The sequence below is a fragment of the Plecotus auritus genome (genome assembly GCF_963455305.1).
Source record: "Plecotus auritus genome assembly, chromosome: 3".
In the NCBI taxonomy this organism is placed as follows: domain Eukaryota; kingdom Metazoa; phylum Chordata; class Mammalia; order Chiroptera; family Vespertilionidae; genus Plecotus; species Plecotus auritus.
In genome coordinates this window covers 103022351-103038699 of record NC_137772.1, presented here as the reverse complement: position 1 = coordinate 103038699, position 16349 = coordinate 103022351, and the positions used below count along the sequence as shown (strand labels likewise).

General features: G+C 38.8%; 1 protein-coding gene across 6 annotated transcripts in view; it reads right to left on the bottom strand.

Annotated features, from left to right (window-relative positions):
* Positions 1-925: 925 nt before the first annotated feature.
* PDS5B (PDS5 cohesin associated factor B) overlaps positions 926-16349 on the bottom strand; it is a 183126-nt gene continuing 167702 nt past the window's right edge. For all 6 annotated transcript variants that reach the window (XM_080659888.1, XM_080659889.1, XM_080659892.1 and 3 more), the window contains 2 exons: positions 6117-6255; positions 926-4125 (listed from right to left, as the gene is read on the bottom strand). In XM_080659888.1, coding sequence (XP_080516014.1) covers positions 4090-4125; positions 6117-6255 — 175 coding nt within the window. In that variant the 3' untranslated portion in view covers positions 926-4089. The remainder of the gene's footprint in view (positions 4126-6116; positions 6256-16349) is intronic.

The following is a 16349-nucleotide window of genomic DNA, read 5'->3' as shown; positions in this document are numbered from 1 at the left end:
ATTTCCACTGTGCCAGCTCTCTGCTTCCTTTAACCTGTTGGGCAAAAAAATCCTGCATGCTCTTGCCAGAAAGTGCATTCTCTCTTAGGTGGCCTGAATGCTTTTTTAAGGTCGTTTTATGGATTCAAAAGAATAAACAGAGATGTGGAAAGTTTTTATCAAATTCCTTTTACATGGTTCTTCCAGTCTCATGGGAAGTGAGATGTGGCTCTGAATTCATCCCAAAGGGTGTCTTTGGGCAAAAGCACCCAGAACGGCACAATCCTGCAGGATGCCCTCCACACTTCGCCGTCAGGACTCAGGGGGGCTTGAGGGTGAGCGAGGCGGTGGTGCCAGCACAGGACCTGGGAGAAAGTAGCGCTTTCTACACTGCCCAGGCCCGTGTGGACTGCAGCTGCACCTGCTGAGGTGGGCAGGGTGTTTATGCTGTTTTGCTTTGGTCTGGCCTCCAGCCCATCAGCCACTGACCGGTGCCTGCACTGAGGCTGTGAACGGTTTGATGGTCCTACTTTTTGGTGGACGGTGGATGCACTCCAACCTCCCAGAGACTGGCCAGTTAGACACTGGCGGCCCTAGGTCCAGAACAGACTCCAGCGTCCTAGGCTGGGAGGCCTCCCCGGGATAGGGGCCACCCACGGTCTGAAGGCCAGCCACACCCCCTCAGCTCCCTAGCCTGGCGTTGGTTGAGCCTTCTGTTGTTTTGGATGTTACAGACCCTGGGTTTTCATATATTAGGAAGATTATTGTTTCCTTATTCTCCCACCATCCCTATAGAGAATGTAAGCTCACCAAGGGCAGGGGCTTAATCTATCTTGATCAAACTTTATCCTCCACTACTAGCCCAGCACATAGTAGACACTCAATAAATATTTGCTGAGTAAATTAATAAAACTGCCCTTAATAATTTTTCTTAGTTCTTACTTTTAAAGTTTATATTATACATTTATTTTCTTCAGTTATGCAATCCTTTCACTTAAACAGTATTTAGTAAATCTGTCAGCCAAGATATTGCATGAGAAGTTTAAATAAAAAGTTTGAAAAAACGTTAGTGGGAAATATTATTTTCTCTTATAAAACAAAGGCTCCAAAATTTAAAATCATCAAAATTTGCCTTTCTCCATTAAGTAAACATATTTAAATATAAGTAGGTACATAGATTCACATAAATAAAATACATGTAGGTACATAGATTCACACAATTATATAGTAGCTTTCATGTTTATTCAACTTCACAGAAAATCCAATAATGTGTCTGAAAGTTGGTTATCTAAATACCAATTGTTCATTATGGTGACGTAATACTATATGGTAAGGGAGATATACCTAAGTTAAACAAATTCTTAAATTCCTGACATTTTTCAAGTGGGCAAAAAGGAAATCTTAAAAATTATACTTATAAGTTGTAAGGTGATACAGAATGTAATTTAACCTATAATACCTGGAACAAGTTTTATAGCCACATTTGTAATTTACATATTCAGTGGAGATCACTGAAAAAGCTTCTTGTTGCACTGCAGCAAAAAATTTTATTATAATGTAGATTAAATGGATTTGCCAGAGTGCAGCAAGATAATCTCACTGAAGAATCACAAGATTTTAATAATGGAACTTGTTACAGTGAGTTAAATGTTTTCTCAATTTTTTACAGTACATATTTCAAAATGAACATTATCACTGAAGAGCTTGCTAAACACTGTTAGCAATTAGTATTTTATAATTTTTACTTTAGTTATGGTATGTGGCTCTCCAAATGTTAGTACATGAAATGTTAAGTTTAAACATAGTAAGATAAGACACAGGACATCAAAATTTTGATAATTATTGCACCTATTTTTCTACAGAAAAATGGAAAATATACATCATAATTCTCCCAAAAGGGAACAGATGTGTAAGAAAATCATAGACTCATTGGCATTAAACAGAATCTACAATGAACATTTTTGTGATCTTATGTACAGAATTAATGTACAATGAAATCTGCTTAACTATGATCATGCAAATAAAAATCCTCCACAATCATTTTTTGTTGTTGTTGTTTTATAAAATGGTCTTAAAGATATACTTCCATAAACATTCCTGGTGCAATTTAGTCAATGACAAAAATACAAAGCTATCCCTTATTCTTATTTTATAGATTTATAACCATGCCTTTGTACTGCTGGAATAGAAACAGCGTGTTTGGGAGAACTGAGCTAATGAAATGTTTAAAAACCAATGTATCTTGGTCCAACATTAGCTGCCTTGCTATATAGCAGCCACCCATAATCAGTGGTGTCAGTACTACTGTAAATAAAGAATAGCTAAATATTGAGAGATTAAGACACAAATAAAAACTTTTTTTTAAATAAAAGGCAGTTTCATTAACATGAAGAAATCTCTAAAAAAATAATAATCACATTAATTGTGATATGCATTGGAAAATAGTAAAATGTCATTTTCCAAAATAGTTTCTTTATTATATCCCTCATCTATTATCACCAATCTTGGAAACATACCATAAACATAATAATAGTGTGTTACAAGAAAATGCTCCATTATTCAATGTGATAAGTTTAACAAGTTAGAATATGATTTTCTTTCTGATGTTAACCATGAAAAAAGAAAAGGACAGCACCTGAAATACTAAATGAATTTAGCTACACATAAAGTAACAACCTATAAGTTTGGTTCAAAATACAGTTTACAAAACTGCAAAAGTATACTGCCTTATGTAATTTGTTTCTATAATTTTGCAGCTTACAATAAAGAAAAGATCATCTCTAAATCCAAATAAATTTCCACTTTTCCCAATCAGGATAAAGTGGAATTTCATTTAAAAAGTTCGTAAGACTGTAATACCTACTACATAGCTCATGTAGTTCGATATATCACTCCCACTTTGTTCTTCCTCCCAAAACAATGTTTTTGGCTCCAAAATAAAAAACAATAATAAACTCTTAATGAAAACTATGTTATGGGCAATCTATCATATACTATGACTAACTATGAATTTACAGAAAAGAGCACATTCCATTTTTAGCATTTTTTCATAAACATGCAACTCACTATAAAATACAAAACACTTGTTTTCAAGAACAGCCTTATAAAGACACACTGCATCAATAAAATTTTTTTCTTTCTGATTACCTTTACATTGTTATGAAGAACTGGAACTTTCCTAATTTGTATATATCAGATTTTATATTATAGTGTAATAATTTGCATTTTCTGAACATGTTCAAGAGGAAATAATCTATACACAATAACATTCTAGACTATTAAAAACTAATTCAAATTACAGAATTTTATTGATACAGTAGATTATATGAACTGAAAAGGGATGATAAAATGGGATAAAGATTTCAGTACATTATTTTATAACACATTCTTTAAAATTAAAATATTTTAAATCTCTTTTTCTTAAAATTTTCATTGCCATAGGAGGCCAGAAAATTCTGGGACCAATACTGAGGTGTAAAATAATCAACTTCAGGAGTATTTCACAATTTGTGTGGTTTCCTCCCATCAGAGGCATTGTTCAGGAGCAGATGATTTAGCACCTCTGAAGGTTAAGGGTGCCTAGGGGTAAACACTAGGTAAGATACACAAGGGAGAGACCATTTAACTCTCCAACCAATAGTGACATCAAGAAAATGACACCATTTGTTGAAAAATAATTTTTTCACAGTAAAACTGCAGGGTATACAAATACAAACACTGACAGATGACTGCTTAAGATCTATCCTAACAAACTCTTTTCAAAGCAATAGATCCAATAAACAGTTGGGCACTGTCAGTTTAAAGCCACAGATAAAAGCTATACAATCACACTAGAAGTCAGAAACATTAAAAAAAAAAGGAAAAATATATTTACAAGTTTCTTCTTTAGTTTATTTCTACATAGCCATAGCAAATTACACTTTCACAAGTCAATGTTATCACCATGTGTATGGCTAAAGTGTGACCACAAATATATGAGGTCATCAAAGGAAGGTCCAACTGTCCACTCTTCAGCAGTCCCATTTTGTGCATCAAAGGTTTTATTCAGCCTCAAGCTTGATGAAAAATGATTTTTTGAGTGTTCACATAGAAATTATTAATTACATTTGTTCATCGCCTTTCTCTTTTAGAACTTCTCCGCCGTACCTTAAAAGAAAAATCATCAGATGCTTAATTAGAATGGGTACACATTTATTAGACATAGCAATAATAATAGTTTTTTAACCAATCATTATTCTTACTTGGTCCTGATTTTCTTTGCTTTTATCTCATTGAAACCTTTCTCCTATTTTAAATTGCTGCCTTTTGGCATCACTTATTTAGACCTATATAATATTTGAATGTTTATAAATAGCTTTCTCAGAATAGCAAGAGAAAAATCATTCCTTTTCTATTTAATAATTTTAAAAACAAATGATCAGAAGTCAATGTAGACAGCAAGAAAATCAATTGTAAATGTCATCTTTTTACTTATATTTCTGTGATAAGACAAAATTTGATACTTATGAACTTAGGCTTACAGCTGTCGTTCTGGGAAAATAGTTATTGAGTTTAGATCCTAACAACTATCAAATACATATAAGTAAGCTAAAATTCAGACACATTCTCATTAACTGGCAATAGGTACTGAAAACATAAAACTTTAGTTCAAACAAGAGGAATATAAAAAGGACAGTATTTTAATTTAATTAACAGTATAGTTTTTCTTTGATGAAGATATTGGGGACTCTTTCACCTTATTTTTACATCCCCTAAAAACCGTTAAGAACCAAGCTCAGCTAGTTTGAGACCACAATTCAGTATATTTTTCTGCAGTGTTAATCCACTCACATAAATAAATTCTGCTGCAGATTGAAGAGCTAATTATATTTTAAATAGGTCAGAGAAGTGGGGATCAACTCTGGGACTTGATCACAGTACATTGATTTTTCAAATAAGATGGCTGGCTGAGGTGATCTAAAGATTCAGCATTAGTATTATTAAGAGAACAGCTCTTACTTAACTGTTTATATTTCTTCCACAGTAAAATATCTGAGATGTGTTAACTGGAAAAACAATTCATTACTTAAAAAATAAAAAAAAGTACCTCAGGAAGTTCCACATTCCTACTTGTTTAAAAAAAAAAAAGTGTCAATTACTAATGTTATGAATTCCAAAGGCTGATTTTAGTGGAAACTATGATTTTATTCTACACGATTGACTAATTTCTAGTTTTCACTTTGAAATTCAAACAAAAAGTAGTGAAACATAAATAATAGTATATTTAACAGATATCTAAAATCAAGGTATAAAAATGCCTGAAGTGTCAGTATCATACTGGTACTTGTTCTTTTCCACATCAGTTTAAACTTGACATTTGCACTTGCACTAGGCTACATTCATTATTCTCACTTAGTTTTAGATTGCCATAAAAGATTGTCTTCTGCATTATACAAGCTGGTAGATGAAAGAATGCTATAAAGTAATGAAGAAAAAAATATATATTTAGAATTATAAGAAACATCAAATGCTAAAAAGATGCGACCAAATATTTACCAACCCTACTTCTATATTCCATACTACTGAGAAGGTTAACTTGAAACACAGGCAGATAGGGCAGGGATACAGTGGAAAACAAAGGCAGGTGGAACATAGGCAGGGGTAGACATGGTAGTTTGAGCCAGCCTAATCACAGAAACCAACAAAGCAGAAATAATAAAACGTTTCTGGACTCAAAGCCAGAGGCATGGGAAAACAAGTGAGGGCCTGCAGCAACAAGGTGTACGAACGCATAGAAACAGAGGAAGTTCAGCATAGGAACAGAGAAAGAACACATAGAAACAGGGAAAGTTCAGGTCATTGCTGGGCAAGAACAACTGAGGGAATCAATCAGGTAAAGACACAGGTAGATATGGAGCAGACTTGTAACAAATATATATCCCTGGACTACAAGGCTTTAAGGGGGCAGCCCATTATTAGGGTCCCCCTCTCCGTGTGGGGAGTCTGAATCTGCTTGTAATAAATTTTCCACACTTTTGCTTAAATCTTCTGGTCCGCGGAGCTCCATCTTCAGCATTGCGAGACATGAACCCAGGAAAAACCCTCGGCTCACCTTTCCAGTTATCACTATTACACACGGCATTTTAATAAAAACATACATTTACTGTAGAAACTTCTTCTTCTTCTGTTTCTTCCTGTGGAATATCATCATTGACAGGAGAGCAACCCTGAAACACATCTACTTCTTCACTTGAATCATTTTCTTTAGTGGCTGCTTGTTTGGAGCGTCCTGCACGGCTAGAGTAAAATACATGTAAGATACAATGAACATGCTGATCTTTAAGTAGAATTACATCTCAGTAGAGGGAATGCTTTAAATATTTCATGAATTCTCAGATTTTCATTTTTATCCTCAATAACCTTAAGAAGAAAAAAATTTTTTAAAAAATTATTTTTACTGATTTTTAGAGAGAAAGGAAGAGGGAGAAACATTGATGTGAGAGGGAAACATTGATCAGGCTGCCTACTGCACACCTCCTACTGGGGATTGAGCCACAACCTGGATATGTGCCCTACCAGGAATCAAACTGGCAACCTTTTGGTGCACTGGACAATGTCCAAACAACTGGCCAGGGTGGAAATATTTTCCTTATATCCTGAACCCTAAAACAGTGTTTAATCTAGCATTTTCCATACAAACATCTACCAAGTTACAAAAAATAAGTGTGACTGAGACCAACACCATAAAGGAATTAAAAAACATAACTCAGACTCTGCTTTTTTTTTTTAAATCTTTCCCAAATAGTAAAAGGCATTTATATCTACTTAGCTGCTCAAAGCAGAAAATCCAGTCTTCCTTAATAGTATACCACTCTTTATCTGGCCCTAAAGATTCGATTTATAAGGAAATCTCAAATCCATTCACCTCTAATGCTACTACATATTTCTAAAACATTCTCATCTCTTGGTTCTTCTCTAAACAAAGTAATCTTTTTTTTTTTTTTATGGTGATGTACTAAAATGAGATTTATTCTCTTAACTTTACCTATCCTTGGGTATGATTGGCAAATGGCTATAACTGGATTTCTGCTATCTATCTTCCAGTAGGGTGATTTAAGCTATTTACCCTCTGGTTGGGAAAAAGCGTAAACCATTTACTCTTTTTTGTTGTTGTTAATCCTCACTCAAGGATATTTTTCCCATTGATTTTTAGAGAGTGCAAGGGAAGGAGGGAGGGGAGAAAGAGAGAGGGGAGAGAGAGAAACATCAATGTGACTGGTTGCCTCTGGCTGTGCTGGGAATCGAACCTGCAACCCAGGTATGTGCCCTTGACCAAGAATCGAAACTGACACTCTTGGGTGCTGGAGTCTAAACTCTAACTTGAATAACACTGGCCAGGGCTAAACCATTTACTCTTAAGTGTCCTTGGTTTAGAGAAGATAGACAGAATATACTAGATGGCTGCAAATTGCTGTATAACTATTTTTCTCAGTTTCCCTAGTCCTGGCTTACTAGCCTGTCTCAGTAGGAGTCCCTGGATTCCAATACCAAATCCCCGACTAGTATGGAACTTTAACCAACAAAGAAATCTTTTAAAAAAGTAAACACAGCTGATGTCACTCCCCTGGGATAGCTACCTCTTAACACAGTACTAAGGCCTTGCAGACAATCCTTGCCTACCTCTCTCCTTTCGAATCTCCTTCCACTCCCCAATTCCCCACAACTACAACCCAGCAAACTCTTGCCATCTTTCAATTTTGACAATATTTTTCCCACTTCATAAACTTCAAATACAGTGATCCTGCCACCTAAAATGTTCTTTTCCCTGAACTCTATCAGTCTAATTACTACTATTCTCAAGGAATCAACTTAACACCTTCTCAAGAGAAAACTTCCCTGATTTCCCAGCTTTCCCACTACATTCTTATAGCAGCCTAAGTTTTTCCTACAGGGCACATATGAAAAATTAGAATTCATATTTAAATGTGATTATTTTACAACTACATGCCCATTTACATGGTTAAGTTGCAGGAGGACAAGAATCATGTGTTTTGTGCTACTAGATTGCCTAGCAATTAGTATTCTCTAAAACATACAAGGCAATAAAAAATATATGATCCCATCATTTAAAAAAAATGTATCCCTATTGACAAATATTTATTTTTTAAAAGAATATTATGTTACCACTTCTATAAGCAATCCAAAAGACATACTGTTCAGCCCTGGCTGGGTAGCTCAGTTGTTTAGAGAATCCTCCCAATACACCAAGGTTGTGGGTTCCATCCCCAGTCAGGGCACATATAAGAATCAACCAATGAATGCGTAAGTAAGTGGAACAACAAATCAGTATTTCTCTCTCTCCTTCCTCTCTCTCCCTCTCCCTTTCTCTGTCTCTAAAATCAATAAATTAAAAACAAAAAACAAACAAAAAACACCAAAAGACATATTGTTCAATCCATGCTAAAACCAAGCATTTATAAATATTTTATTTATTTTTAAAATTTTCCATTCCAGTTTAACTTCAGTATTATTTTATACAAGAGGCCTGGTGCACGAAATTCGTGCATGGGGGTGTGTGTCCCTCAGCCCAACCTACACCCTCTCCAATCTGGGACCCCTTGGGGGATGTCCGACTGCCGGGCCTAAACAGGCAGTCGGACATCCCTTTCACAATCCAGGACTGCTGGCTCCCAACTGCTCGCCTGCCTGCCTGATTGCCCCTAACCACTTCTGCCTGCCAGCATGATCACCCCTAACCACTCCCCTGCCAGACTGATCGATGCCTAACTGCCCTCCCCTGACAGCCCGGTCACCCCCAAATGCCCTCCCCTGCCTATTCCCTCTTTATTAGATAGGGTATTTTTCTTTTTTTAAAAAAAATATATTTTATTGCTATTTTACAGAGAGGAAGGGAGAGGGATAGAGAGCTAGAAACATCGATGAGAGAGAAACATCGATCAGCTGCCTCCTGCACACCCCCCACTGGGGATGTGCCCGCAACCAAGGTACATGCCCTTGACCGGAATCGAACCCGGGACCCTTCAGTCCGCAGGCCGACGCTCCATACACTGAGCCAAACCGGTTTCGGCAGTGTTTTTTCTTTAACATATTGGACAGCCCTAACTGGTTTGGCTCAGTGGATGGAGCGACGGCCTGCAGACTCAAGGGCCCCAGGTTCAATTCCGGTCAAGGCCATGTACCTTGGTTGGGGGCACATACCCAGTGGGGAGTGTGCAGAAGGCAGCTGATTGATATTTCTCTCTCATAGATGTTTCTAGCTCTCTATCCCTTTCCCTTCCTCTGTAAAACTTCAATCAAATACATATAAAAAAAGAAACATTTAAGATTCCTCCATATCTGCCTGGCTGGTGTGACTCAGTGGCTGAGACCCCAGGCTGGGGCTGGGACTGGATCGCTCCTCGGGGCTGCGCGCCCCTCCCAGGCTGAGATCCCAGGCTGGGGCTGGGACAGGATCGCTCCTCGGGGCCGCGCACCCCTCCCAGGCTGAGACCCCAGGCTGGGGCTGGGACTGGATCGCTCCTCGGGGCTGCGCGCCCCTCCCAGGCTGAGATCCCAGGCTGGGGCTGGGACAGGATCGCTCCTCGGGGCCGCGGGCCCCTCCCAGACTGAGACCCCAGGCTGGGGCTGGGACGGGATCGCTCTGTGGGGAGTGAATTTGTTTTTGTTTTTTATAAAGGGTCAGGAGGGCCTCTGGGCAGCATTCTGTCAGGCCGCTTACTCTGCCAGGACTCTGGTGGGGTTTAGAGGACTGGGCGCCGCCATCTTGTGGCTATGGGGGCCGCCATGTTTGTCGTGGAGTGACGGTTAATTTGCATATTACTCTTTTATTAGATAGGATTGGTTTCAGGTGTACAGCATAGTAATTAGACAACCCTATACTTTACAAAATTTCCCCCTAATACATTATTGACTACGTTCCCTTTGCTATACTTTACATCTCTGTGACAGTTCTGAAACTACCAATTTGTACTTCTTAATCTCTTCAACCTTTCCACACCTCCCACTCGCCCCCGAAAACCTCTATCTCCACTGACAACCACTAGTCTGATCTCTGTGTCTATGAATCTGTTTCACCTTTTTTCGTTTGCTCTTTGATTTCCATATATAAGTGAAATCATATGGTATTTCTCTGAATTATACCCTTTAGGTCCATTCATGCTGTTGCAAATGGCAAGATTTCGTTCTTTTTCACAGCAGAGTAATGTTCCATTGTGTATTTGTATCACATGTTCTTTACCCACTCATCTTTTCATGGGCATTTGGGTTGCTTCCATATCCTACATAATGCCACAATGAACTTATGGGTGCATATATTCTTTTGAATTAGTGCTTTGGGTTTCTTTGAACAAAAACCCAGAAGTGGAATTCCTGGGTCATAAGGCAGTTTCACATTTAATTTTTTGAGTACACTCCATACTGTTTTCAATAGTGGCTTCAATCTGCTTTCCCACCAGCAGTGTATGAAGATTTCCTTTTCTCCACATCCTTGCCAACACTTGTTTGTTGACTTACTGATGATAGCCATTCTGACAGGTGTGAGGTGATATCTCACGCTCTTTAATTTGCATTTCTCTAATGATTAATGACATTGTGCGTATTTTCATATGGCCACTGGCCACCTGTATGTCTACTTTAGAGAATTGTCTATTCAGGTATTTTGACCATTTTTCAATTGGACTGATTTTTTTGATGTTGAGTTTTATAACTTCTTTATTACATTTTGGATATTAACCCCTTATCAGATGTCTTATTGGCAAAAATGACCTCCCATTCAGTAGGTTGTCTTTTCATTTTGTTGATGGTTCCTTTGCTATGCAAAACCTTTTTAGTTTTATGCAGTCCCATTTGTTTCCCTTGCCAATGAGCTATATCAGAAAAAATTATCCTATGTAATCCTACATAATAAAAGGGTAATATGCAAATAGACTGAACAGCAGAACAATCAAACAACCATTCAAGTATAATATGCTAATGATATGCTAAGGCTGCTCAAGCACACGCTATGATGTGCACTGACCATCAGGGGGCAGACAGTCGACCAGTTGCTATGACGTGCACTGACCACCAGGGGAAGATGCTCTGACCAGTAGGTTAGCTTGCTGCTGGGGTCCAGCCGATCGGGACTGAGCGAGATGGGCTGGACATGCCTTGGAGCCCTCCCACAGTCCAATTGTGGACCGGTGGGGTCCCTCAGCCTGGCCTGTGCTCTCTTGCAATCTGGGACCCCTCGGGGGAATGTCAGAGAGCCGGTTTCAGCCCAATTCCGCAGGCCACTCCCCTTGGGAGGGCACCAGATGCAGGGCTCATGGCTGGTGAGCACTGCTGTGGCAGCGCAAGCCTCTCCCCACCCAGGACTGATTGGGCATGAGCCCACAGCAGGCACAATGGGGCCAGGATGAGCAGGAGCGGCAGGTAGGAGCTGCAGGTAGCATTGGACTGCGGGTTTTGGCCCAAACCCTGCAGGCTACCCAGAGGGACCCCCCCCCCCCCCGTGCACGAATTTGTGTACCAGGCCTCTAGTTCCTATGATAAATACCCAAGATTTTACTGCTTATGTTTTCTTCTATTTTATGATTTCCAGTTTTACATTTAAGTCTTTAATCCATTTTGAGTTTATTCTTGTTAATGATGTAAGGTGGTGGTCTAGTTTCTTTCTTTCTTTTTTTTTTTTTTGCATGTACCTCTCCAATTTTCCCAGCACGATTGATTGAATAGATTGTCTTTATTCCATTTTATGTTCTTGCTCCCTTTGTCAAATATTAATTGACCATGCAGGCATGGGCTTGTTTCTGGGCTTTCTATTCTGTTCCATTCATCTATACACATCTGTTTCTATGGTTGTTCATACTGTTGAAGAAGAATGGTGAAAGTGGATATCCCTGTCTTATTCCTGATCTTCAGGGAAACACTTTTAGTTTTTCCCTGTTCGGTGTAATGTTGGCTGTGGGTTTGTCACCTTCAAAACTGAGGTATGTTGCCTCTATTCTCACTTTGCTGAAAGTTTTTTCTAAATAATTAACAGGTGCTGGATTACGACAAATGCTTTTTCAGCATCTATTTATATGATTTTTATCCTTCATTTTGTTTATGGGGTGTATCATCTTAATTGATTTGCAGATGTTGTATCAACCTTGCATCCCAGGAATAAATCCCACTTGACCAAAACGTTATTACCCTTTTAAGGCAATGCTGAATTTGATTTGTTAATATTTTGTTGGAGATTTTAGCATCTATGTTCAGCAGGAATATTGGCCTATAATTTTCTTTCTTTGCAGTGTCTTTATCTGGTTTTAAAATTAGGATAATATGGCATTGTAAAATGAGCTTGGGAATCTTCCCTCCTCTTGAATTTTCTGGAATAGTTTCATAAGGATAGGTATTATTTCTTCTTTGAATGTCTGATAAAATTCACCTGTGAAGTCATCCAGTTCAGGACTGTTGTTTGTTGGAAGGTTTTTGTTTTTTACTACTGCTTCTTATTTCATTAGTTATAATCACTCTGTTCAGATTTTGTTTCTTCATGACTCAATTTTAAAAGACTGTGTACTTCTAGGAATTTAAACATTTCTTCCAGATGGTCCAATTTGTAGACTTAAAGTTTTTCATAATATTTTCTTATAATCTTTTGAATTTGTGTGTCTATTTTTAATTCTTTTTCATTTCTGATTTTATTTGTCCTTTGTCTTTTTTTTATGATGACTCTGATTGAGGGTTTATCAATGTTGTTTATCTTTACAAAGAACCAGTGTGGTTTTATTGATCTGTTGTATTGTTTCCTAATTTTATTTCCATTCTGCTTTTTATTAGTTCCTTCCTTCTACTCACTTTGGACTTTGTTGGTTTACTTTTCTAGTTCCTTTAAGTGAAAAGTGAGATAGTTTATTTGATATTTTTTTTTGTTTCTTGAGGTAGGCCTGTAGGGCTATGAATTTCCCTTGTATAACTGCACTGCTGTACCCCAATGGTCGGCAAACTGTGGCTCGCGAGCCACAGTTTGCCGCTCTGTTGACTAATGAGTTTGCCGACCACTGCCTTAGAGAAAAACACTTAAAAAACATTTTAATAATGTACTAATATCTTTAACCTGAAGTCAAAACTTCTGGGTAAGGGTAATGCCTTACAGCAATGGTCGGCAAACTCACTAGTCAACAGAGCGGCAAACTGCAGCTCGCAAGCCGCATGTGGCTCGTGAGCTGCAGTTTGCCGGCCACTGCTGTACCCCATAGATTTCCAGTTGTTGTACTAGTATTCCCATTTTCACTTGTCTTCTTGATTTCTTCCTTGATCTCATTGTTAACCCATTCATTGTTTATTAATATGTTATTTTGACTCCATGTTGTGTGTTTTCCAGTTTTCACTTGTAATTGATTTTTAGTTTCATTTCATTGGGATCATAGAAGATGCTTGACATTTCAATCTTCTTAAATCACTGAGTTTGTTTTGTGGCCTATTACGTGGTCTATACTAGAAAATTTTACATGTGCACTTGAAAAGAATGTATATTCTGCTGCTTTGGGTTGAAATGCTCTAAAATATTAATTAAATCCACCTGGTCTAGTGTGTCATTTAAGGCTGCTGTTTCCTTGTTTTCTGACTGGAAGATGTCAGTGAGGTGTTAAAGTCCCTTACTACAACTATTACTGTCAATCTCACCTTTTTCATCCATCAATATTTGCTTTACATATTTAGGTGCTCCTGTGTTAGACTGATCCTTTTATCATTATGTAGTGTCATTCTTTGCATCTTACTATAGCCTTTGTTTTAAAGTCTATTTTGTCTCACATAAGTATTGTTCCCCCAGCTTGTTTTTCATGTTCACTTGCATGAAACATCTTTTTCCATCTTTTTATTTTTAATCTGTGTGCATCTTTCATCCTGAGATGGGTCTCTTGTAGATAGCATATATATGAGTCATGCTTTCTAGTCCAGTCATGTTTTCTATTCTAATCATACCCTATGTTTTTTGATTGGAACATTTGAGCCATTTACATTTAATGTGATTATTAATAAGAATTTATTGCCATTTTATTCTTTATAACTATGTTTCTCTGCTTTCTTCTTCAAGAATTCTTGTAATACTGGTTGGGTGGTAACAAACTCTTTTACCTTTTTCTTGTCTGGGAAACTCTTTTATTTCTCCTTCAATTTTAAATGATAGCCTTGCTGGGTAGAACAGTATTGATTGTAGGTCCTTGCTTTTCTTCACTTTGAATATTTCGTGTCAATCCCTTCTGGCCTGAAATGTTTCTGTTAAGAAATCAGTTGACAATCTTATGGGATCTCCCTTGTAGGTAACGATCTTTTGTTTTGCTGCTTTTTTTTTTTTTTTTTTTTTTAAATATTTTATTGATATTTTACAGAGAGGAAGGGAGAGGGATAGAGAGCTAGAAACATCGATGAGAGAGAAACATCGATCAGCTGCCTCCTGCACACTCCCCACTGGGGATGTGCCCGCAACCACAGTACATGCCCTTGACCGGAATCGAACCTGGGACCCTTGAGTCCGCAGGCCGACGCTCTATCCACTGAGCCAAACCGGTTTCGGCTGTTTTGCTGCTTTTAAGGCTCTCTTTTTCTTTAACCTTTGCCATTTTATTTATGTCTATCTTGGTGTGAGCCTCTTTGAGTTCATCTTGTTTGGGGCTCTCTGAGCTTCCTGGACTTGTGTGTCTTTTTCCTTCACCAGGCTAGGGAAGTTTTCAGTCATAAATAATTCTCAGTCCCTTGCTCTCCTCTCTTCTCCTTCTGGTAACCCTATGATGTGGATGTTGCTATGCTTCATGTTGTCATGAAGGTCCCTTAAACTATCCTTATTTTAAAAAATTCTTTTTGCTGCTCCGTTTGGGTGTTTTGTTACCTTGTTTTTCCAAATCACTGATTTGGTCTTCTACTTCATTCAATCTATTGTTTATTCCTTTAGTATATTCTTCATTTCAGATATTGTATTCTTCCATTCTAACTGGTTCTTTTTTATGGGTTCTATGTCCTCTTTTATGCTTTGTATCTCTTTAAATTTTCAGTGAGTTCATCTATTCTTCTCCAAGTTCCTCCCTTATAACCATTGTTTAGAGCTCTGTGTCAGGTAGATTGCTTGCCTCCATTTATTTCTTTTTCTGGAGCTTTCTCCCATTCTTTCATTTGGGGCATGTTTCTGTTTCCTCATTTTGGCCGACTCTCTGTATTTACCTGTGTATTAGATAGAGCTACTGTATCTTCCAGTCTTGGAATGGTAGCCTAGTGTAGTAGGTGTCCTATGGAGCTAAGTGGCACAGTCTTCCTTATCACCAAAGCCTGATGCTCCCTTTTGTGGAGTATGTTAGTGCTGTACAGTTTTGATTGCTGTTGGCCTCCTATTGTAGTCGAGTCTTGATTGCTGTTGGCCCCTTCATGTGTGGGCCAACCCTCAGGCTGGCTGACACTGAGGATTGACCCCAACCACAGTGTATGAGCTATTGTGAGGGTGCTGACCACATGAAATGGAATTCATCCCAGCAGTGTCTAGTTCCCACTGAGATCCTCCTTTGGATGTGCTGTTTGTGGAGCTAATTGGGTCCTGTCTCTGATGTGGTCCGCAGCACACCACCAGGTGTGTTGGTTCTGGGGCCTCTTGGGAGGGAATCTGGTGCAGGTCAATGTCAGATATGGCCTTAGACTGGCCTTGGGCTACCTGTTTGGAACTACAACGTTATGCAGTTTGTGGCTACCTCTTCTGGGCCTGGAAGTGCATGGGAGGGGCCATAGTGTGCACCAAGGCCAGCTTACACCAGCATCATACATGGTGGCAGGGCAAGAAAAGGCCCCAGGCACCCCAAGATCCAATAGTTGCCTACCAGTTAGGCTCAATAAATAAAAGTCTGGCCATACTCAAGTTGATTGAGATAGGTTCTTAGTGAGTGACCAGGTAGGAGTGAGTGGAATTCACCAGACTGATATAGATTCAAACCTGGAGTAAGTGCTGGGTCTGAGGCCACTCAGCAAATGTCCTAAGGCATACCGAGTCTAACTGTCCCTCGTCCAGTACCTACAGACCTTTTGGTGGGGCAGGATCTCAGGGAGTTGTCAGGGTGAGGCCAGCAGAATTTATCAGGCCCAAACAGACCAAGATTTTATTGTGTGAAGGAAGGTTCTGAGAGGAAAAAATGTCCCTTGTCATAAAGCCACACAACTCAAGTCTGTCCCACATTCTGCCTGGACCTCCTGGAGAATCTGTGTGTTGGGAGGGTGGGCTATTAGATCTCCTGTGAGGAGATGGCACTGGTTAAGCTTGAGGGAAGGTACAGGGACTGGCCCTCCTCCGAGAGCCAGATAACTCAGCCTCTGACACCAGTGGCCAGGAAGATGATTTCTCTTCTGGGTATGAGCTCGGGGGT